Source organism: Branchiostoma lanceolatum, chromosome 2 (genome assembly GCF_035083965.1).
Source record: "Branchiostoma lanceolatum isolate klBraLanc5 chromosome 2, klBraLanc5.hap2, whole genome shotgun sequence".
In the NCBI taxonomy this organism is placed as follows: Eukaryota; Metazoa; Chordata; class Leptocardii; order Amphioxiformes; family Branchiostomatidae; genus Branchiostoma; species Branchiostoma lanceolatum.
Window position 1 is genome coordinate 8054385 of NC_089723.1, and position 24149 is coordinate 8078533.

Consider the following 24149-nt stretch of genomic DNA (forward strand, 5'->3'; position numbering starts at 1 on the left):
TTTCCTCATTAGCTATGCAAATTAAGTCACAATTAGCATAATTTGCACCTCATTATGTATATCTCTGTCTAAGCTACCTGCATATTAAGTATCATATTGACAGTCCTTTAATTTTCCAATTAGATGATATATGGTGTTTTGCATTGATTATGCAAATTAGGAATTTATTTGCATAGTTGGTATCTGTTGATGATCCACTTTCCATATACTACATACTTTACATGTATTTGAGTCTGATAATGGAAAACACTGCAAATATAGATTTACCTCAGTAGTTATGCAAATTAAGTCCTAATTAACATAATTTGCACTTCATTGTGTACATCACTGTCTAAGCTACCTGTATACTAAATATCATGGAAATCCATCGTTCCTTTGTTCAGTTATTCTCCTTAGAAGATTTTCACGATAACGCCCCTGCAGTTCCAGAGCAAGCTGCTAGGGGGCCCAAACCCACACCACGTCTTCATTACACCACAAGCTATCTGCCACCAAAAAATCAAGACCATAGCACGTCCAGGTCAAGAGATACAAAAATGGAATTTCTGCTGCAGTACCAAGGTCACATACCAGGGGGCCCAAAATCGACCTTGAATTTCGGCTTCACAACACCTGCCCACATACCAAATATCATCGTAATCCATCAAGAGGTTCTTGAGTTATGCTGACTACAGTGGTCCGGAAACACAAACAGACAAACAGACAGACACACAGACACACCCAAAACTATATCTCCATTTTTCATGGAATAAAGGTTTGTGGAAATTACTGTAAATGCAGAAATGTCCGCGGTGGTTTTATGTTCGCGGTTTTCGCGGCGTCCGTCTTAAAGCTACGGATTCTTACCCTGGGCAAGTCGTAAAGGAAGTGCTCCAACTGTGACCTGTCCAGCAGCTTGAATGGTGGATTGACCCCCATAAGCACATAAATTCATAAAAGGATTAGAGCGTCTGCCATCCCAGAACAATGGCAGGGACAGATTACCATAATACTGGTAAAGAAATTCAAAATTTTTCTGTACTGGTTTTCATAGGAACATTATCAGACCATGCAGAATAGCTCAGATAACTGCAAGAAAGTTACATAATCCAAGGAGGTTTCAATCAGATAAGATCCCTTGGTCTTGGATAATCAAGACAATACTATCTACAACTTGCAGGTTTTGGAAAAGCAACCTTGTTCAAAATTTCAAATCAACCCTGTCAATGCAGTGTCAGAGTATCTAATTTTATCTACATTTCCAACTTGAAAATGTCCTTCCCACATTAGCTTTGGTAATTGTGTGTTTGTAAATATGACTTGTAATTTTGGCATCTACTTGTAGTCTAAGAAACCAGTATAGACTAGGGCTCTGTAGAACTGTACACAAAACTGCCAGCTAATGTCTCAAACTAAATCACAAGCCATTGTTGTCATTACTTTAATTCTGGGCAAAGTGTCCTTTTTGATGTGTAGACATACTTTAATTTCTGATATCTGTTGTTATTTCAAACATAAGTTGAAGAGTAACTTGTACTTGGTAAACTGTCTCAGGCAGGATTACACTGATGTGCACTGTACGGCTGCCAGTAGCATACTGAAGCCTATAGTTTACATTATCCAGCCTTTATATAGTTTTACTGGGGTCTTTAAGCCCCGGACACACTAAACTCACGTTGTACCTACGATGCACGTACGATGCATTTCCCGTACAACGCAGGTAAATCGCAGGTAAATCGCAGGTAAATCGTAGGTAAAATCAGCTATCGCAGAGCGTCGGGCAATGTTCAAAATTTCATCCAACGTCGTACGATTTTTATAGCCTCATATTTAGGTTTTTTTGCGGCCTTTTTATCTAATGATGAGGTGACGAATTCATAAATTTCGACCATGTTCTGATGGTTTCAGTTACCCTGATATATTGCCGATGCTGATGCAAATTGTAACCATCATAAGACAATAGCAACCAGAAAACAGTGCGTCCGTAGAATAGCCTGCTTCCAAGTTTAGATTTTCTACGTGTCAGGTCCAGAACCAGGCGCATATAATTGCTTTATGTCTGTATACACCTGGGGTTATAATTAGATCATACCTCAGTCCTATCCTGTCTCTATTTTCAGTTTCAGTTTTTGTTTGACGTTTTATGCCTATTATGTGCTTTATTTTTGATGGACAATACAACTGGCCTGTCATATTCTTTCTCTGGGTCATCCGCAAACTGTTCTCTTGGCAAACTAAAAGTAGAGACAGGATGGGACTGAGGTCTGATATAATTATGAACCCACGTGTGTATAGCCATGAAACAATCGTATGCATCACCTGCGCGCGATACTTGATCTGACACGTGGAAAATTATAGCCTTCAAAGCAGGCTCTTCAGCGGGCGCGCTGTACAACGGTTGCCACTGTGCTCTGGTGGCTGCACTTTTCAACAACATCGACAATATCAGGGAAAACTGAAACCATCAGAAAACGATCGAAATGTATACATTTTTCACCTCATTGGTATAAAAAGAAGGCCGTAGTGAAGTCTGTATTGGGGGCAATAAAAATCGTACGGCGACGGAGGGAAAATTTTGAACATGTTCAAAATCATCTTTAGCTGTATTTTTCGACGTAGGACGCTCGGCGATGGCTACTTTTACGTGCGATTTACCTGCGATTTACCTGCGATTGACCTAGGTACACTAAAAAAACCCATCGTACGATGTACCTACGTTATATGTGACCACCACTTTGTATGTGTTAACTATTGCACCCGGTTTTTCCCAAACGTACGACGTACGGCGCTGTCATGACGGAAGAAACCCCATCGCAGGTACGACGTGAGTTTAGTGTGACCATAGCTTTACCGCTAACTTAAAAGCCACCGCGAACATTTGTGTCCAATACTGTAGCAATACATTGTATATGACTATAGCGCTGCCGCAAACTTAAAATCCACCGCGAACACTCCATTTTCGTCTTAGCGCGAAATAAAACCACGCGAACTTATAAATGCATTTACAGTATTTGGACACTTGACTGCCGGACTTGAATGGATGAATCAAGGAGGTTATTATAGGCTATAACCCACTTTGATTAATGAAGGAACGAAAGATTAAAAAGAAAACGAATCTTTTTACGCTTTATGTGTATTGTTGTCTTTTCAGTCATACTTTTGAATTTTGCATGATATTCCAACTATGAACTCACGGGGTACTCAAATCCAATTTAGGTCGCAGCGAGAGCGCAGTGCGAACGCCGTCCAGTGGTAGCCTGGGTATCGATCCGATTACTACCAGGGCTAGTGGAATGTATTCTCCTAGCAGAGGCTTCGATCGAGAGGGGTAGTTTTGTCCGGGATTTTTAACGTTAAAAATCCGGCCCGGACAAAACTACCCCTCTCGATCGAAGCCTCTGCTTGGAGAATAAGTGGAATGAGGGCCCTAGCCTTAGGTATAATAAAGCTGACACTGTGACATGTAAAGAGATGTGTATTTCCACACAGCTGTATTGTCATGGTGGTTTTGTGTATGCAATTAGCTAGCCTTCATGTACGAACTTGCAAATAGACTTTCTTTTCTAAGTTTTTACAACTTTTTTTCAACCTCCCTGATTTATGACAAAAGGCCTTTAACTCTACTAGACTCTGTACTTGTGAATGCATTTCAGATGTCTCAGCCAATATTGTTATATCTTTCCACAAGCTTAATTACATTAAGACTTTCATAAAGACCATAAAAGTTGCATATTCCCCTATAGCAGAGCTGAATCCGCATCGTAGAAACTCCCTAACGTTACATACACGTGGGTTCGGCTCTGTTATAGGGAGAATGAATGAATGAATGAATACATGATTTTATTTGCACAACAATTGCATCGGTGACAATGTATGGCAATGTACAATCTACTTATCTAGGTGTATTTTTCCACACTTCTAATTACTACTTTACTATATCAAATATAATCTACAGTGATAACTAAACGGAACTATTCTAGATATCACATTGCATATTTCTAGGCTGCTTTGCGACTTTAGAATGAACAGTTGTTTGTTAGAATGACATGTCGAAAGGTCATCGGGTCATCTCTTAACAAATCACCACGTGACAGCCCATCACATGACATCCACACCTGCTGCACATGACCCAAACAAGATGGCGGTTTTCAGGACAACACAGGCCCTGTTCTCCGTGTTGTTAGCGTTGTTCGTCTCCCCGCTCCCTTGCCACAATGTCCCAGCCTACCAAAAGCCCGTCATGGTCCAACAGACCGGCAAAGTTCTCCCCAAGCCTCAAATGATGACGGCTTCTGCTGAAGCTTACACTCTAGCGATGTCCAGTTTTAAGTTTACATACGGCTCTTCGTCCCAGATGTGCGACATTGTTGACCAGGCGTTTAGACGGTATTATGATCTAATTTTCGTCGTTGATGGAGTGAAGAAAGCTCCTGTAGTCTCCAAAGATATGTCCGAGCTGACTGAACTGCAGATTATGGTGAAGGAGCCGTGTAAGGGGGTCTACCCAAGTTTGGAGTCTTCAGAAAACTGAGTACAGGCTCGAAGGAAGGCCAAGATTTATTATTATTATATTTTACCTTTCACTGCACCTAGGCTGTTGTTCTTTCAAGACGGGATCTAAACTGTTAGCGGATCCGGATTAAAGTATGCAGTGTGCTAATTTCAGGAAGTACGAATTTAATGCATAGTTTTAATGCTAAAATGCAGGCAAGCTTTCTAAGTAGTTATTAAATTCAGGTGCTTCCCTATACCTTTGCATCATAATGGAAGTATTTATGACTTGTTAGCCGTGGCGACTCTGGGACGACGTATTTGCTTGTATATCATATATAATGTTAGTAAGTTGTGCAAATACGTCCTCCGAGAGTCGCCACGGCTAGTCATATAATTTGTCAATTATATTTTATGGGAAACTCAGGGAAACTTATGACTAACGTTAGTACAAAGAATCAAACCATGCATTTATACAAATAACACAAAGATTATGCTTTATCATATACGCCGTTTTTTGCCGGCTCTCCCCACCAACCTCTGCACCAGGTCGGAGGCTCAAAGGCTTTTAACAGCTATATAATCGTTGCCTTATCAAACTTCACTTACCGTATAGGTGTGAATTACGACCAGGGAAGCCTATATTGTAGCCTCAGCCTATATCCCATCTTCCGGGTCCGGGTGGTGATATGGTTTGGCGATTTGCCGTTACAGCCGAATTTCTGTTACCTCATCATCAGTTTGAGTTTCCAACGGCCCTCGGCAACACGGCTGATGGTAGAGTAAGGCACATTTCTAGAGATATTCGGGGTTTTGAAAAAAACAGCAGATTGCCGTGCGGCGCGCGGCTTTCAAAGGGAAGGATGCTTTCGTGGTGGAGAGAGCGGACAAAAAACGGGGCATATAATAAAAAGGTTACAATCTTCCCCACCAACCTCTGCTTGGAGAGTAGGATTTTCCCACAGCACTTGTGTGAATTTTCTCACCATGAACAATCTTTAAACTCATGTTAACTAAACTAATTGATAACCCTTCTTTTTTTGTTCCCAGACACTCTGACAGTGGCTGCTCCAATTGGAACACTGGTTGCTGACTCAGCTTGGGGAGTATTGAGAGGTAAGATTTGATTCAGTTATTGGCATTATCTTTTTTTAATGAACCTGCCATTTATGGTTCTGGTTCTGGAATACCCCAAAAATAGCAGTTTTCGGGTGAAAAATTGCTTAGAATGATGGTTTTTACCAAAAATTGTGTTTCCACAGAAAATGTCAACTGACCTTCTCGGGCAGTGGTAAGGCACCGCTTTCCACCAGAAACATTGAATTGCCCGGAAAAGGATGTTTGGAGAAGCGCTAAGCGTCTCTCTGACAGCGTGTCAGATCGGCCCCCGAACCGTAAAAAAATCTCTGAACCAAGACCTTATGACAATTTTGTCTGGCTGGAAGTTTGCAAACTTGCCTGAGGTCAATTCCATGGAAGGCTTCTCTACAAGCTTACTAAGCTCTTAGCAAGGACATGTATCCTGTGTTTTTTCCTAACTTTCTGCTGATTGTCTTTGTTGTGTCCTTATAACTTATTTGTTTTTTTTCCAGGTTTGGAGACATTTTCGCAGCTAGTGTACAGAACAGATGATGGCATGGTAAATATGGAGACAAAGTTACTTTTATCAATTATTGTTAAGACAGCAATCCAACTTCTGAAAATTTCTTCTAACTTACAATAAAATTTTCAGAAGATTTTACTCTGTAAGATTAACATTTTGCTCTGTTCCAACAGATGATCATCAACAAGACCACAGTAGAGGACTTTCCCAGGTTCGCCCACAGAGGAATTCTACTGGATACTTCCCGCCATTTTATCCCCATCAAATACATCAAGCAGAATTTGGTAAGGGTTTCATCTGTTCAACAGACTAGAGCTGATTGGTTTCCCTTGTAAGAAGTCCAGTTCGTCATGCTGAAAGTTTGTTTGGTTATACTTGTGTATGTGAACTTGTTAGAGAATGTCCCTATACATGTAGCTCAACTGGTAGCAGCCTCACAGTTGACCTTCAGGTTCCAACTAATTATACATTGTACTGGTAGTTGGTAATAATGATGGTTTTTATTGGTCAGAAATTACCAGCAATGGCAGCCTTTCTAGCGCTGAATTGATGCAGGGTATTACAGGTTTCACACCATACACAACATATATAATTATCTTATCCACACTTGCATTTTGTGGAACTGTCGCAAGGGTCTGGGCGGCTGCCATTTGGCGCCACCAGGTGACCTCAACACGACTTTCCCCAATCAAAGTCAGGTACCCATTTACACCTGGGTAGAGTGAGGAAAGTCGTGTAAAGTGCCTTTCACGAGGGCACAACACCGGTGACATGACAGGATTCGAACTCGGGACCTCTTGGTTCTGAGTTGAACGCTCTGCCGTTGCGCCACACGACCCCACAGTAACTGGGAGACCCTGATTCAGTCCTGGGAAGGGCATCTCAGTTTGGGTTGAGTTAAGGGATGTAAAATAAGGGTCCCATTTTCCAGGAGGTGCCTCAAGCATGTCAAAAGGGGAGGGCTATCAACCCCTGCCTGTAAAATATACCCTGCAGCCTGCTTCTGAAACAGCAAGGAAACTTGCCACTACAAGGGTCTGAATGAACGTACGCTGTGGATTTGCTACACCCCTGCTAATTTCAGGCCGTTTCTCATGCATATCTGTTACTGTAATACATGCAATTGTTTGTGAGATGAAAAATAAGTAAGATGGAATACATTGTTAAGTTTCCTTGTTGTTGATTTCAGGATGCGATGGCGTACAACAAGTTCAATGTGTTCCATTGGCACATTGTGGATGACCCGTCCTTCCCATATCAGAGTGTCGTCTTCCCCGACCTCAGCGCTAAGGTAAATATTGTAACAGTTGTATTGTCATGCTTAGATGGCAATTGAGTCATCACAATGTTTATTACATGGGCAAGGCTGTTGACATGATGTTCCTGTCAATAACAATTTCTTTGCATCAATAAGATTTTTTTGCACTATTGACAGGATGTTTCTGTGAAATAAAAAATCAAGTTCGCCAATAGGAAAATGACTGCATTAAACTGTTGCTTGGTACAAATGTACATCTGCCATTTTTCAATGTTTCAACCCAGGTGTTTTTTGAAACTCTTAAAAGTGTAGGCTTTGTTAGGGAATGAAGAAGATAGAATGCTAGCTTAAAAACTAAACGATGCAAAAGTGATAAAAAGTATTTGCCATCGTTTTCACTTGTTTTCGATATGTTTTGACTTGATTTTTTTTTTTTTTCCAGGGAGCCTTCAACCCCTACACCCACCTGTACACCCAGGAGGATGTGAAAGATGTCATCGAGTACTCACGACTGAGGGGCATCAGGGTTGTGCCAGAGTTTGACACACCTGGTAGGCTACATGATGATGATGTTTGTCCATCGTAGTTGATGAGGACCTCAACTTCAATTAGGCTACATATACTACCGTAAAATCCCTATTTACGTATGCATTTTTAAACTTTTCAAGTTGCAAGCAGGTGCTCCAGGCCGACGCCAAAGTCGGGGTGCGTACGTTAGGACGGGTTCTTCCTCGGAAAAATCGCATTCCAGCATGAGAGTACAGTACATCTTCATGCAAATGAAGTGAAGAATGCTACCACACAATCAATCAGTAATAAACAATAGATAATACATATATTTAAATTGTTTGATATTTTCTACCCGGAAACATTTTCTCAGTCACCCTTTAAGTCGGTAAACATCATCGGAAGGATGATCATGTCAACCTCTTAACTATCCACCGAAATGCTGTACGTTTCAACTCACTGAGTCAGGCCCGCAATCGTCCCCAAATGGGGGGTGCATACGTTAGGAGGGGTGTGTAGGTAAATAGGAATTTTACGGTTACGTAGTAGTTTGCATGTTACCAGTGGGACTTGTGTGTAATAAGTTGTGTATTGTTTCCTATGGCATAAGACGGTTGTACAGTTAATGAAGACCTATCGGGGTAGAGATTGTAATCTGGCAGAATGAGAAGAAGAGATCCTGATCTGAGTCTCGGAGGTTTTGATAAGGATCTCTACCGGCTCAATTGGTGATTCTTCTGGTAAAGATCTTGATCAGAGTTATCAAGATATTCCCTTAAGCCCCCGTCACAAATAAGAAATTCAGCTCGGTCGACGTGTTGGCGAGCTTCAAATGTGCATTTTTGGCTGAAGTACGGCCGACGTCCTGTCGATTGCGCGGGCTTCGGGCGATTTTTAGAAATCAAAGTTGATCCAAATATTGGCCTTTTACCAGGTTAGCCGATATTGACTTCGTCCATGTCCAAGAGATGGTACATTCTTAGTTTTTAGTGTTCGACGGACGTCACCCGAGATTTTCATTGGAAAATACGGTCGACGCTCGGGCGATTTTGAAATTCGGCGAGCTTCGGGCGAGCTACAAATTCGGTCGCCACTCGCATGAATTGTGACAGACAAAACTTTAAAAAGGCAGACAAAACTTAAAAAGACAGACAAAACTTTTCAACTTTGATGTCACTTTACATCAATAGATTGACTTGAAATTTAGGATATATAAATGGGAAACATGGATACTGTGTTCTGCCATATCGCAAGTTCTACCTTGACACTTAATATCGTTATCTTTCCAGGCCATACAGCCTCCTGGGGTGCAGGTCTCCCAGGGTTCCTCACACCATGTTACGACGGGACCACACCCAATGGGAAGTACTACGCAGCTAACCCCATGCTGAACACTACGTATGACTACATGACTAAACTCCTGCAGGAAGTAAGGGATGTGTTTCCTGACAAGTATGTTCATCTGGGTGGGGATGAGGTGAACTTCAACTGCTGGTGAGTCTATAAGGCCACAGTTTGAGAGACTCTGACCAAGATATATATAGAATACAACACAGGGTATTCCGTATCAGCCCAACCGCGGGTAGGATCGCCCGACGGCTATAGGAAAAAAGTTGGTGTCCTCAAACAAAAAATTGTAACAGCCGCACATTACAACGACCGAATCCGAATTTTCGATAGCGGCGCACTCGAAATGCATTCTAGATATTCTATGGTAGCCCGTGTGATAAAAGTAGAACCTCGTGTGATACGGAAAATTATCACGCGATGCGGAACACCTGTATCGAACATTTTCACTGCCCAGGTATGACAGATATAAATACAAAGTTTCAAAGTTTATTGCACAACAACTGTAACGGGTACAATGTATGGCAAGTTCGTAGGTAGTACAAAATATCAGGACTTATAAGTCTTTGCTTATTAACAATGCTAATGAATTCTACAAAAGTTAAGTCTACACACTACGGTATCCAATAAGAGTAGTACAGAATACATATATGAAGTATATTACATGATACAAGGGAAACATCAATTGCTTGCGTCAGAGATTAATCGATTTCTCTTGAGAAAACAGGCAGATATGTATTGGCCTATGTACAAGGAAATTGCGTCAGGACATGACATAAGTAAATTGAACGTTTCTGAGCTTGTCTTAGATAGTAAAGTTATATTTGAATTGCGGGTGATAACATTCATAAGTGTCTGTCCTTCTTCATTATACGTGGGACATGTTAACAGAAAGTGGAATTCATCTTCAACAATATGTTTGCAGGTAGGACAACGTCTCTGAGTGGCTGGTACATTATGATGACGACCTTTCTCTATTTCTAAACAGTGTGCGCTAATTCGCAGTTTGGTTATGTTCGCAACAAATGATCTATTTTGGATTGAGGAAAGATACTTCTCAAATATAAAGTCAGTTTTGAATTTAGAATAGGTTTGTAGCTTGCAGTAACTTCTAATCTCTTGCCTCCAGCCAGAAACAAACGTGTCTTTCAGGCGTTCTTTGAACACGTTACCAAAATGCTTGGCGTCAACTGTTGGGTTTAGCCAAACATTTTGGAAGCCGTGTCGGCATAATATATCTCGCACATGAACGGCCCAGTCCTGCTCCTGTTCTACAGCAATATGATAAGCTTTTTTAACTATTCTGTCATTAGGAAGGTTTTGTATTCTAATCCAATATTTGATAAGTTGTGTCTGGGCTTCTATATACAGTGGAAATGTGCCGAGTTCACCCCTTACGGCGGCATTAACGGAACTTCTGGGAACTTGAAGTAGCGTTTTACAGTAATTGAGGAGAACATACTCTAGATCGGACACTTCATACGATGATTTGGGATGATTCAACGATATATTTTGGTTAGCTAGTAGTTTTGATTGGTACAAAATATTTAATTTATCATTATATTTCTTAAAGCGAACTAAAACAGGACGAGACGACGACACATACATTGTGCATGAACAACACTTAAAGCACCTGAGCATGTTTTGATATTGACAATAAGCACCATTTGAAAATACTGGTACAGTCAAACCTGTACAAGTGACCACCTCTACATAAAGACTGCCTTGTCAGTATGACCACTTTTTGGTGCTCGCTTAGATGATTTTTTTCCCATTGACACAAGCATTAAGAATCCAGTCTAAAGTGACTGCCTGTCAACATACATGTAGACCAGACTTTATCGGTCCCCTGAGTGATCTTTTTGGGCAGCTTTGACTGTACTGCGGGTATACACACTTAGGTACTTGAACAGGTTGATCTACCCTAAACACTATTTAGGAAAGGATTTGTTATCTCCATGAAATAAAAATGGAGATATAGTTTTGGGTGTGTCTGTGTGTGAGTGTGTGTTTCCGCACTACTGTAGTCAGCATAACTCCAGAACCTCTTGATGGATTACAATGATATTTGGTATGTGGGCAGGTGTTGTGAAGCCGAAGTTCAAGGTTGATTTTGGGCCCCCTAGTATGTGACCTTGGTACTGCAGCAGAACTTCTGTTTTTGTATCTTTTGACTTGGACGTGCTATGGTCTTGATTTTTGGGTGGCAGATAGCTTGTTTTGTGTTGTTGTTCTCTGTATTGTTTCTTCTCTTTCAAACGTGTGATATTCCTTTGTGTCTAGGAAGAGTAACCCAGACATCACCAAGTTTATGGAGAAAATGGGCTTTGGAACAGACTATTCCAAACTGGAGGAATACTACATCAAAAAGTAAGATTTAAGAAATACTAAGTCTTGAAAAATATGTTTATTTTCCAAACACTGGGTATGATGTGGGTGAAGTGATCTCAGTAAAAGATGAAAACGATACATCATCATCACCATCATCATCACCATCACCATCATCATCATCATCATCACCATCATCATCATCATCATCCACTATTTTCTGTATCTGCAGTCCTTGATTGTTTTTATGTTATCTTGATATATAGGTGAAGATATCTTAGTAATAGATAGCTGTAATGATGAAAATGATACATCAAGGAATTTTTATAACCTTCAACGAATTCACAATTTGCTTCTAGGAAATTGATGGTTTTGTAAAAGAATGTGTCTACTGTGGTAAAACGTATAAATCTAACAGTCCTACATGTTTGCCTGTAGTATCCTGGATATTACCACATCCGTTGGGAGAGACTATATTGTGTGGCAGGAGGTGTTGGACAATGGTGTACAGGTAGGACAGTTTTCTGCTGTGGCAGGTCGCTCTGTACATGTCTTCTCGCTGCTGACTTTGCTGATTGCTTTCACCCACTTTCCGCTAGCAGTTGCAACAGCTGAGCATCCAAAAATATGACATATCGTTCAACGAATTTCATAGATAAAGAACATGTCAAATGAATGTTTTTTTACATTTTGTGTGTTTTGTTGTATTTTGAATCATACTTTAACACTTTTAACACCATCATATTCCAATTCGCTCAGCAATTGACGTCTAGTGGAAAGAGGACCTTACTACTTTTAGTTACTCCACTTTTGATTACTGATGGTATAGATAGAAGGTTTAAAGGTGTTTTGTGTTTTGTGTCTATTGCCTGACCAAAAGTTTAATGATTGGCGGTCTTGTTCTCTCTGCAGATTGATAGACATATAAAGCAATGTATATTGCTACTTAGAATTCTCTATTTTTGTATATTGCTCAGGTATAAGTTACATCAACAAAGTGACTTGGACAAACAAAATCATTGTGGCAGATATTGGCTCAGACACTTCATCTGACCATGAATACCAGTTGTCTGTGAAGCACATCATTTTCTAATTATGAAATTGACGGTGGTTGACGTTTGTTAGGATTGCACACTTGCTGCTTTAGGACTACTTCTCACTTGAAGCCACCGTTCATAGTATGACTGTCACAATAATAAGTCTGAAAAGTTGTGGTCTGGAAAGTTGTGGTCTGTTGTTTTACTGCCTTTATAGCCTGCTTTTAATGGGTATTACATAATGATGCTGTTTCTAAGCATGAGCTTGAGCAAAAGCTTGCATGAGCAAAAGCTTGCATGTCATTGAGCAAAAGTTTCAGTGTGATTTGTCCAAATTTGAAGTACAGTGAGTACCTGCCCAAGACGACCACCCAGGGGACTGATAAAATCTGGTCTATATGGACAGGTGGCCACTATAGACTGGATTCTTAAAGCTTGTGTCAATGGGAAAAATTATCTAAGGGACCACCAAAAAGTGGTCACGTTGGCCAAGTGGTCACTTGTGCAGGTTTGACTGTAGTTGTCGTTTTAGGTGGCCAAGGACACAGTAGTGGAAGTTTGGAAGAGCAATCCTTCAGTGCCCACTGAAATAGCAATCCTTCAGTGCCCACTGAAACGACTGTAGTTGTTGTTTTAGGTGGCCAAGGACACAGTATTGGAAGTTTGGAAGAGCAATCCTTCAGTGCCCACTGAAATAGCAATCCTTCAGTGCCAACTGAAATGACTAGTTGTTGTTTTAGGTTGCCAAGGACACAGTAGTGGAAGTGTGGAAGAGCAATCCTTCAGTGCCCACTGAAATAGCAATCTTTCAGTGCCCACTGAAATGACTGTAGTTGTTGTTTTAGGTTGCCAAGGACACAGTAGTGGAAGTGTGGAAGAGCAATCCTTCAGTGCCCACTGAAATGGCTAGAGTAACAGCGCAGGGCTTGCGGGCCATCCTCTCGTCTTGCTGGTACCTCAATTACATCGCGTACGGAGAGGACTGGGGGAAGTATTACAAGTGCGATCCACAAGACTTCTCTGGTTAGTATGTCACCTGTTGGGGACATCAGGGCTCAAAATACTATTAATATCTATTCAGAGTTTTGGTATAAAACCTGGTTCTACCAGTTCTTTCCTTAGTCACTGACAAAAGATATCGGATGCTGTCTGAAACGTCTGACTGTTTCAAAATTGTATCCAGTTGCTTAAGTAACTACATTTGGATACTTTTTTTAACCTTTAGCACACTGAAGTAGCCGTTTGGCACCCAATTCCCTATTGGTTTCAGAGTTAGGCAACAGGGAGAAGGTTAACTTAAAGGCTACACAGACTAAATTATATGGATGACATCAATTTTTTCGTCCATTTCCAAATAAAAAGTTTTCGACCATACTGTAAATCGTACAAATAAGTTGCAAAATGATCAAATATCTGGCATAAATTGCAAAAAAAGATATTGGAAAATGTATACTTACATGTATGTTGCAAAAACTTGTAAAATGCCTTTTTTCCTATCACAATTTTTTTTACGTGTATCAGTACAACTGGGTTGAAATATGTATTTTGAGCCCTGAGCAAAGTCTTTAAAAATCACATATGCAACAGAATTTTTTGTTTGTTATACCATGTTCTGTTTTTTCAGTCATGTTTTAGCCTTTCTGACTACATAGATTTCATAATAAAGGTAACTTTTTTTTTTTTTTTTTTTTTACCAACTATTTTTTTCTCCCATACGTGCATCAGTTTTGGGATGCTCAGACGATGTAATCCATATAATAAAATCCGTATGGCCTAACTGCAATATTACATGTTGTAACAAAGTTTGGTTGCAATTGGGAAAAACTTTTGCAAGCCATTGTTCCTGCACAGCCTTCAAGGATATAGTCTTTAGGAAACACAACTACTAGTAGGTTTTTAATAATTAGCTTTTAGCTTTATTAATTAACCAAGCCCAAGAATTTTACCCTGTAAAATTCCAAGTCATTTTTTTTACCTGCAATTTTGAAAAAGGTTTATGCAAACTGCAGGTTGCCATTTAGAGCCCTGGACAAATTCTTCCTACCAATATTTCTTTACAGAAACAGGTGCGATATCTACCCAAATCACTTCCATAAGGGATGTAATTCAGAGGAGAGGACGGCCTACAAGCCCTGTTCTGTTACTCTAGACATTTCAGTGGGCACTGCAGGATTTTCTAGACATTTCAGTGGGCACTGCAGGATTTGTTCTATCTGTATCTGTTTCTGAATAGCCGGTGTAACTCCCTTCAGCGTAACACACCAGCTTCGCTGGCACGCTACGCAGCAGCAGCTGTACACCAAACGACCTGTCACATCTTGCCTTTGCACTGTTTTCCTAACTGTCTCTAACTATTTCTTTAATTGTCATATAGATAGCCTCTAGAGAAGTTCTTCTTTTAGGTGGCCAAGGATACAGTAGTGGAAGTGTGGAAACGCAAACCTCCAGTGCCCACTGAAATGGCTAGAGTAACTGCCAAGGGCTTGCGGGCCATCCTCTCCTCTTGCTGGTACCTAAATCGCATCTCGTATGGAGTCGACTGGGGGCAGTATTACACCTGTGAGCCACTGAACTTCACTGGTTAGTAGAAGGTGTTAAAATGTCTGTCACATGTTCAAAATCAATTAAAAATCCCTTTTTTCTGTTACCTGCGGTAATGTATGTTGTATGAAAGTTTGCTTGCAATTGGAAAAATCTTTCTACAAATTACCTAAGCCATTCGCACTGTGTTCCTGTCCAACTAGCATAAATCTGTAATGCTTTTAATCGGCTTGTGATTCAAGCCAAGTTTTTGCAAATTGGGGAGGAGCCCTGAACATCATCAAACCAATTTTTGATACCTTCCAGCAGGTATATCTGAAGAGAATACAATGTAGATACTGGTCCAATCGCATTGAATTACTTACTCAATGGTCACCACCTTGCAAGACAATTATGCTGCCTAAGTGGCGTCTGTGTGGCGCAGTGGTAGATCACTCAGCCGTCAAGCAATGGGTCCCCGGTTCATATCCCGGTGTGCCCAGAGACATGTCCGGACTTGCGCCCCGACGTTGTGCCCTTGGGAAAGGCACTTAACACGACTTTCCTCACTTCACTCGGGTGTAAATGGGATTGAGTTCCTAGCTCATCTAGGGTTAGGAACATCCCTCGGATAGGACGTCAAATAGAGGTCCCGTGTTTGGGGAGAGCCACACCCCGCGCACGTCAAAGAACCCACCACACCTTTCGAAAAAGAGTAGAGGCATGCCCCGGTGTGCGATGGTCCAAACCTTACAGTCCGGTCTGGGATGACATCTTGAAAAGGTGATAGTTCACCTGTTATGTCAATCCTTCCACAAAATGTGGTAAATCGAACTAAATAAATAGAGATGTCCTTGTATGGAGGTGAAAAAGGTGACTGTCAGAACAGCTGTGTCCATACAGTTCTCCTCTCTGGTATTGTTCACACTTCATCTTCCACACTCCTGGTATGACACCTTCACCCCGACCAATCAAATCATGTGAATCGCATTGAAGCTCAGATTCGTATCAGCCATTTCCCGACAAATTCCTTTGTTAAGTTAAGTTGCGTTAACGACTAAATCTGACAAAATAAACTCGCCAGTGAGATGCTGGAAGGTGTCAGCTTTCCAGAGATGTTTTCAGAATGGCAATTTTGGCACTTTCGGAGTTTTAATAGAAAAACTTAGTGACCATGATTTAACGTTTAAAGAAAAGTATACTATAGTAGAAACTATTTTTTTTGTCAACGTCAAATCGCGGTCACTGTCAAATTGCCAATCTGAAAACATCTCTGGAAAGCTGACACCTTCCAGCATCTCACTGGCGAGTTTATTTTGTCAGATTTAGTCGTTAACGCAACTTAGAAAGGAATTTGTCGGGAAATGGCTGATACGAATCTGCGTTTCAATGCGATTCACGTGATTTGATTGGTCATGGTGACCTTGTAGATGTCATATGTGTTCAGCACATCTTCATTAACATTGTCAACATCACTACATTGTACTATCTTACATGACATGAAGTGTCCAACATAACACACACTAATGTCCTGATCCCTCCAAAACAATGAAGTAATCTTAGCTCTGCTGAATTTCACCTTTTAACTGAGGGTCTAACTCTTGAATTCTATGAGCTTCTATCAGTTTCTGATCAGCTGTAATAAAAATATCTGATGTTAGAGAATTCTGAAACCCCTCTCTTTTATACACATATGCTTCCATGTATAAAGTTTAAACCATTCCAGCCTTTTTGAAATACCTGACTTGAGGTATTTTCAGTCAACTAATTGCAACCTAAAATGGGGCCCTGTACTTTCTGTTCCACCATAGCTTTTAAGTGTATCAGAAGAAATACTAAATTGCGATTGGGATTTTTACTGTTAAAGCCCAAGTCTGCCTTAATTCTTTTGGAAAGTCTTGTCCATTTAGGAGTCCATGAAAACTTTGTTGGTGTAACATATACCTATTTTTAGGGGAGTAAGGAGAAGTCAGTTCTTCATCATTGAAAGTTGTGTGCCGGCCAGGTGCTAGCTTCTCCAAGTAGCACAGTGCTTTCACTGTGTATTGTTGTTACCAGGCTAAATCAACTGTAGGGGAGGTATGGTTTGAACACCCGACCATCCAGGCTGTTCTCGAGAGGCTGACAGCGAAGGGTTATCGCGTGTTACTGGCAGCTGGCTGGTACCTGAACCATGATGTGTACAACCCCGGAACTGACTGGGCCACTTTCTATAAACTAGATCCTCAAGTGTTCAATGGTTTGTTTTCGACTAGGTTACCCCCCCCCCCCTTTTTTTCTTTTCTTTTCTTTCCCCCTTTATCATCATCATCATTATCATCATTTTACCCTTCACCTCGATTCTTTTCTTGAACAAAATATAAACATTCTGTACAATACATTTTGTATTTACACTCAAATAAATAAATAAAAAAGATGCTTACCATTTTCAAGACTATCCCACCCTTACTTATCCACCTATTTGACACTTGTATTAGTACATAACATAGCAACAATTCTTTCAGTAATTTTTCACATTTTTCTAATGGTATCATCCATAGATTGAGGACATTGAGAAATAAGTCATTTAAACTTTTGTTTATGACAGGTAAAATCACAAATGGAGGGAAGGGACAAATTGCAACACATACACACAATCATGTACATGACACGTCATCAGACCATCAGATCTAGTTTTTGTGGCATCATCTCTTTTATCATCTGTTCAAGTTAATTGCCTGGACCAAACCCAGCTCTCTAAGAACTGTCAGGGGTAAAGAATGCAAATCAAACAAGAGTTCTACGACCTCATACCTTCGCTAAATGATTTTGACCTTTATGACTGACGTATTAGGAGTGTTTTTCATCAATCAAAAATCATACCAGTTGATCCTCCTCACCCAAATAACATAAGTTGTCCAAACCTCCTTGTTATGATTATGAGCTTAACAAAGAAGGTTATGCTAACATTTTTCATCAATAATGCAAATAAGCTCCTTATTAGCATAATTTGATTCAATGGTGTTCACATTGACACAACTTCTAAATGCAACAAGTATGAAATTGCCGTTATTTACTAGTATGGAATGATAGTAGTTTCTCATGAATTATGCAAATTAGGCCTACATTTGCATAATTTCTATCTATTGACATTCCTCTCTTCCTCAGTTACAAATGTCACATATTTGAATAGTCATATCATGGAACACAGCAGGTTTTTAAAATTGCCTCATTAATTATAATCTGATTTGCATAATTATCATCCAATCATACAAAGCATCACATAAGCTATCTACATACCAAAAATCATGACCATCCATCAAGCCCATCTCGAGTTATATTATTTTCTCATTAATTATGTAAATGAGGTTCTCATTTGCATAGCTGATATCTATTAATATTTCTCTCTTCCTCAGTTACATATGTCACATGTTTGCGAGTCCTATCATGGAAATTGATGAATGTATAAACTTTCCTCATTAATTATGCAAATTAGTTACTGATTTGCATAATAAGTATCCAATCATGTACATCATCGCTCAAGCTATGTACATGCAAAAAATCATGACCTTCCATCAAGCCCTTCTTGAGTTATTCCCTTTCAAAGTCTGAAGCAAAACCTACCCCTGCAGTTCCAAAAAAGTTGCTAGGGGGCCCAAACCTATACCACTTACTCTCTGCCCAACGAGCTATCTACCACTCAAAAATCAGTTCCATAGCATGTCCACAACACGAGATATCATAACAGGAAGTTCCGCTGCAGTACCGTAACAAGCCGATAGGGGGCCCAAAATCTAATCATTTTCAGGTTTCATCGAGACCTACCAACATACCAAATACCAAGACAATCCTTCCAAGAATTCTCGACTTATCGTGTTCACTAACAGACACACAGACATGCTCGGTATTCCCATGCTGTGGCACTGCATTAATGACTGTTCTTACTCATATAAGGCCGTGTATATCCAACTTTGGTCAAAATTTGTATGTTTCAGTCTTTTAATTGGTGTAAGGAGATATCTTTGTGGTTTGGTTTCACATGCTCCGAGTGGACTCTTCCAGGCTGGGAGTAGGTCAAAGTTGACGATTGTTTTCGTCTGTCAGCTGTTACGAGAGAACGAGCTGGTCAACTGTCTATTTTCTTTGCATGATTCTAAAGTAGACAGATGTGGCTTTCTGGTGCATAAGAATTTTGGGGGCTTGCAATTAAGGTGAATCCTTTTCTGAGCCCTTGTTTTAGTGCTTTAAAGCATTACTGCCTGTATGGGCAAGTCTATCTCTTGTATCTGCCCTACAGCTGGCTGATAGCCAATTTGTCCCTGGCAGTAACTGACGTTTCCTGCCTGCCTCATGACCCCTCATGACCAACTTTGCACCCATTTACCCGTGTCAATATCCCCTGAAACAATACAGCCCACACGTCGCAACCAGAAAGCATAGTATGAGCATACAATCTAACACATTTTTACACTTTTCTCGTTAATTATGCAAAACACTTCGCCCAAAATCTAATCATCTTGAGATTTCCCACATACACACCGACACACCAAATACGACAACAAACCATCCAGGCGTTCTCGACTTATTCTGTTCACTAACAGACACACAGACAAGCATCATCGAATAACCTACTCAACGAAACCATTCGTCGCGAAGGTAATTAGTTAGAATTCGATGATACCTGATGTTATAAGTAGAGTGGATTCGGTCCTCCGGTACTGACATTTTTTCCACTGCAATCAGCCCTCTGTAAGACATTTGGGGCTGCATTACACGTACCGTAGTTCCCATTTACTTCAGCATGTCATCCAGACCAGTTTTACCCATGTGGCTTCTTCAGTGGCTAGAGGCTTAATGACACAAATGCATGAACTTAATATATGCCTCTCCAGGGCAGATACTTGATGTCGTTGTTGTTGTTCTTGCAGGTACACAAGCCCAGAAAGACCTGGTGATTGGAGGAGAGGCCTGTATGTGGGGAGAGTATGTGGACGGCACAAACCTGATCGCCAGGCTCTGGTCAGTTCACACTTTAACTTTAATTAATGTTCTTGCAGTATAAAGTAGATCTAGAGTGGATTCATTCCTCAAGCTGACACCTTTTGCACCGCAGTCGTCCCTCAGTAAGACATCTGGAGCCCTATAGTTCCCGTTTAGAACTCTTACTTTATCCTATTAATTTCTAGATAAACTGGTCAAAAATACATAATATGATTGAGAAGGAATTGAACTGGCTGAAATAAGACATACAATTTCTTTAGTACTAGTGGTCAAGTCATGTCTGTACTTCACAGTTAGAGTTTATCATGAAGCTAATCGAAATTAGTGTTGTGGCTGACTGGCTAGGCTAGTGGACACGGAATCGACCGGTCACAAGTTTGTTTCCTAGCAAATCTGGTTGTGCCCTTGGGAAAGGCACTCTACACCACTTTCTTCCCTCAACTCAGGTGTTAAAACTGACTTCGTTGGGGAGGTTAAAGTCAGTGGAGGGAGAGGGAGTTTGAGTTTATTGAGTTTATTGAGATACCCTTTAGCCCCTCTAGGGGGCTAATCTTCCAGGGCTCATAAACACTACATGTATATCACAAAATACATACATACACACAGAATTACACACATAATTACATATGGCTCTGCCTTCCAATATCCTGCCCTAGAATACCTTATTAAATTACATGATGAACAGTAACTTCTACCCCACTTCCAGGCCTCGGGCCAGTGCTGTTGCTGAGCGACTGTGGAGCAACAAGGATGTGACAAGCATGGCGGATGCAACCGTGAGGATTGACGAACAAAGGTGCCGGATGGTTAGGTAAGTCTCCCTGCTATGGTCTCCCTTTGGTAACAAATTTGTGCTCGTTACAAAGTGATAAGTTGATTTCAGCCTTGTTTATGTACAGCATGTGAGTTATATTTGTCTTAGAGTGAATCTTGCAGTAGAAAAGAAGACCAGATCCAGAGACCTCTAAGATTCAATGCCACAGAGCTCATCAGTTTCCAGCTTAGCTAGTTTGAGTAATTTTATTTGTTTCTACTCTTGTAACTGATGTTTTGCTGTAATATGATGTAATAATAACCATACAAAGGCCAATCCTGATTCTCATTTATGACTTAGTTGTATACACGAGGTGCAATATACTTCAGTTCCTTTGATATCATTGGTAGTTCCCTGATTGATGTTGTCTTATTTATTGCAGGAGGGGACTGAATGCTGAACCTCTCCATCCTGGATTCTGTCAGTTTGAATATGACTGAGTACGACTGACTCAGGGGTGCACTTTTGTTGCAGTTTGCAGAAACAGGAAGTGAAAGAAACAAAGAGCAGTTAAAAATTAGAAAATAGCATAAAAGAGAAGAATGAATACTAAGAGCTGCTGTGTGATCATATAAATTAAGTCACCGCAAGCTGACAATCGCATTTCGCACCAGTTTCTGCATTTCACAAGATAACTGAGAAGTAGGCCAAAAATAGTTACTCGATCAAGCAACTGGATGAAATTTTGAAACAGTCAGACGTCTCAGACAGCATCCGCTATCTTTCGTCAGTGACTAAGGACAGATCTGGTAGAACTAGGTTTTTATACCAATTTCTGAATAGATATGTTAATGAAGTAAAGACAATTTCAGATGGTTCAGTAGAATAGGAAGACAATAGTAATTACTTTTCTGGTTTGCAATTTTAAAGAAGGCACGTAAATTTGAATAGATATTTGAGGGAGCTGCTACTACATCTTTATTCCAATGTGGATAATAATAATAATAATAATAATCTTTATTGCATGTTCGTTCCCCGGGGGGATAAATGCACATGGGGCCACAGGGGCCATACATAGGGTAATTGAGAGAATATAAAAATGACGTTAACGTCTAAATATACTACTCAGCACTATTCTAAATGTCCTACTGTATATCTAGGTTCTAGTGGCTTCTTCTCTCTTTTTAAAACATATGGCTACATAATTACATACTTCGTTCATCACATTAACATCTTTGCATGACATCAAGTGTCTAAAAGTATTTTGCTTTGATATTGTTTTACATCTCTTGTCAAGCTGAATTAATTGAACAGTGACTGACGTTCTTCTTCATACAATACACAGTCTAGTAAGAAATGCATTTCATCTTCAATACAAGAGTTATTACAAAATTTACATATTCTGTCGTGTAGAGGGGTACGGCTATGCCTGCCAGATTCTATATGTAATGGATGGTCACTGATACGAAGTTTACACATTGCTCTGCGATTTTTGAAATTTGGAATATTTAGGTATGGTTCTTTGTCATATATCTCTTTGAATGTTTTGTATGTCCTTAACTTGTTGCCTTGATTTCCTTCTCGTCCCTTTGTTTTTAATGCTGAGTTGAATTTTTGGATAAATATATCTTTCAATCTTTGTCTTAGTTCATGAAGGTGGAAGGGTTTGTTGATATAATCGTGTGTAAAAAGGCAGGCATAGCCAGATTCCTCTAAAACTGTCTTCATGTTCCACAACCAACAGGGTATTTTACTACTTACAAGGTCTTTTTGTACAATGTAAGCCTCATACTGAAGACTTTCAATAGGAACATTCCGAACCAATCTATAATAGTAACTATACATCCTACAACACGCTTCAATCCATAAGGGAAAGCGACCAAGTTCAGCTCTACTGGCATAATTACTAGCGTTTCTTCTTACTCCTAGGATATGTTTACAAAATTTCAAGTGAGTTTGTTCAAGCGGAGAGTTATCATTCAATTTGCTATTACACCACGTTTCTGCTCCATATAATAATATAGGAGCTATACATTGATCAAATAACTTAAAGTAGACTGATATTGGAGCCCTTGTGTCTCCAAGAGTACATTTGATACTAAACAGCGCTCGTAGAGCCCTCTTTTGAAGTGCTTTCATCGCTGTGTTAAAATTACACCCGGCTGTGAAGACAACACCTAAGTATGAATAAGAAGAAACTACATCGATGCTTTTGGAGAATAACTGGAAGCTAAGTTTTGAGAAGTTGTGTCCTTTTTTGTTGAATACAATTATCTTTGTTTTAGTTAGATTTACGGTAAGTTTCCACTTTTGGCAATACCTTCCAAGGGTGTTTATTTCGTTTTGCAGTCCTTGTTGACTTTCGGACAGCAAAACTATGTCGTCGGCATATAGCAAGCTTGTTACTTTTGAGTGGTGTAATAATGGGGCGTCTTTGTCTGTCATGTTTAGATCGTTAACAAGATCGCTGATATAAAGGTTAAATAAAGTGGGACTCAAAACGCATCCTTGTCGGACACCGATCTGGACAGGGAAGCTTTCTGTTAGGCCCCCACTTGTTTTAACGCGTGCTTCAGACTGGTTGTAAAGACTTTGGATAATATTGAACACATTGCCTGATATGCCTTTCGAAAGGAGTTTGAAAAGTAAGCCTTCATGCCAGATTGAGTCAAAAGCTTTGGACAGATCGACAAAGCAAGCATACAAACGTTTGCCCGATTGACAATATTTCGAAATCAAGGTTTTAAGTATGAAAATGTTGTCTGATGTTCTGTAGTTTTTTCGGAAGCCTGTTTGGTTTGGTTTTATGATGCCATTCTCTTCTAGGAAGGCTGATAGTCTTTTGTTCAATATCGCTGTAAATAATTTGCCCAGGCAGCTTGATATCGAGATTCCCCGATAGTTGTTGATCTCGTCCTTTCTACCCGATTTAAAAATGGGGACGATATAGCTTTTTGACCATTCTAATGAAGGACATCAGAGATAGTAGAATTTTATGCATAGGCAATTGAGATTTCTAAATCCATAAAAGACCATCATTGTAAAAAATTCTATGCAACATACTGTAATGGGTGTGGCTTAACTGTTTTGCCCATGTCAGTGAAATTATAAAACTAGGCAAAGCTGTAATTGATGATGATGATGTAATTGATTATACGATTGTTAATTTTTTTTGTAATTCTTTTGTGTGACTTTGATACATGGATTACATTCACAACAGAGAACAAGTTGGTGTTTCTGGTCAATGATAGTTTCAATACAAAAGTTACTCAAGCAACTGGATAAGCTCTGTAGACGGTCAGATGTTTCAGACAACATCCGCTGTCTTTCTTACATGTATGTCAG

General features: G+C 40.0%; 1 protein-coding gene across 3 annotated transcripts; it reads left to right on the top strand.

Moving 5' to 3' along the window:
• The first annotated feature begins 4102 nt into the window (after positions 1-4102).
• On the top strand, positions 4103-21797 carry LOC136427338 (beta-hexosaminidase subunit alpha-like). Of its 3 annotated transcripts, none has more exons than XM_066416158.1 (13): positions 4103-4508; positions 5521-5586; positions 6063-6109; positions 6247-6357; positions 7263-7364; positions 7774-7882; positions 9128-9332; positions 11469-11555; positions 11952-12024; positions 13396-13573; positions 19978-20068; positions 20757-20861; positions 21247-21797. In XM_066416158.1, the coding sequence occupies exons 1-13, from the start codon at positions 4118-4120 to the stop codon at positions 21302-21304; spliced, it is 1623 nt and encodes a 540-aa protein (XP_066272255.1). In that variant the 5' UTR covers positions 4103-4117; the 3' UTR covers positions 21305-21797. The 3 variants fall into 3 exon arrangements, with proteins under 3 accessions (XP_066272255.1, XP_066272256.1, XP_066272254.1); XM_066416159.1 differs by lacking the exon at positions 13396-13573 and adding an exon at positions 14953-15130; XM_066416157.1 differs by lacking the exon at positions 13396-13573 and adding an exon at positions 17129-17309.
• Positions 21798-24149: the final 2352 nt, after the last annotated feature.

Excerpts from the sequence above, each read along its gene's own strand:
- LOC136427338 (XM_066416157.1), top strand. The coding sequence starts at position 4,118 with ATGGCGGTTTTCAGGACAACACAGGCCCTGTTCTCCGTGTTGTTAGCG. Across the intron at positions 6,358-7,262 it reads AATACATCAAGCAGAATTTG|GATGCGATGGCGTACAACAA; the intron begins GTAAGGGTTTCA and ends TGTTGATTTCAG. Across the intron at positions 9,333-11,468 it reads GAGGTGAACTTCAACTGCTG|GAAGAGTAACCCAGACATCA; the intron begins GTGAGTCTATAA and ends CTTTGTGTCTAG.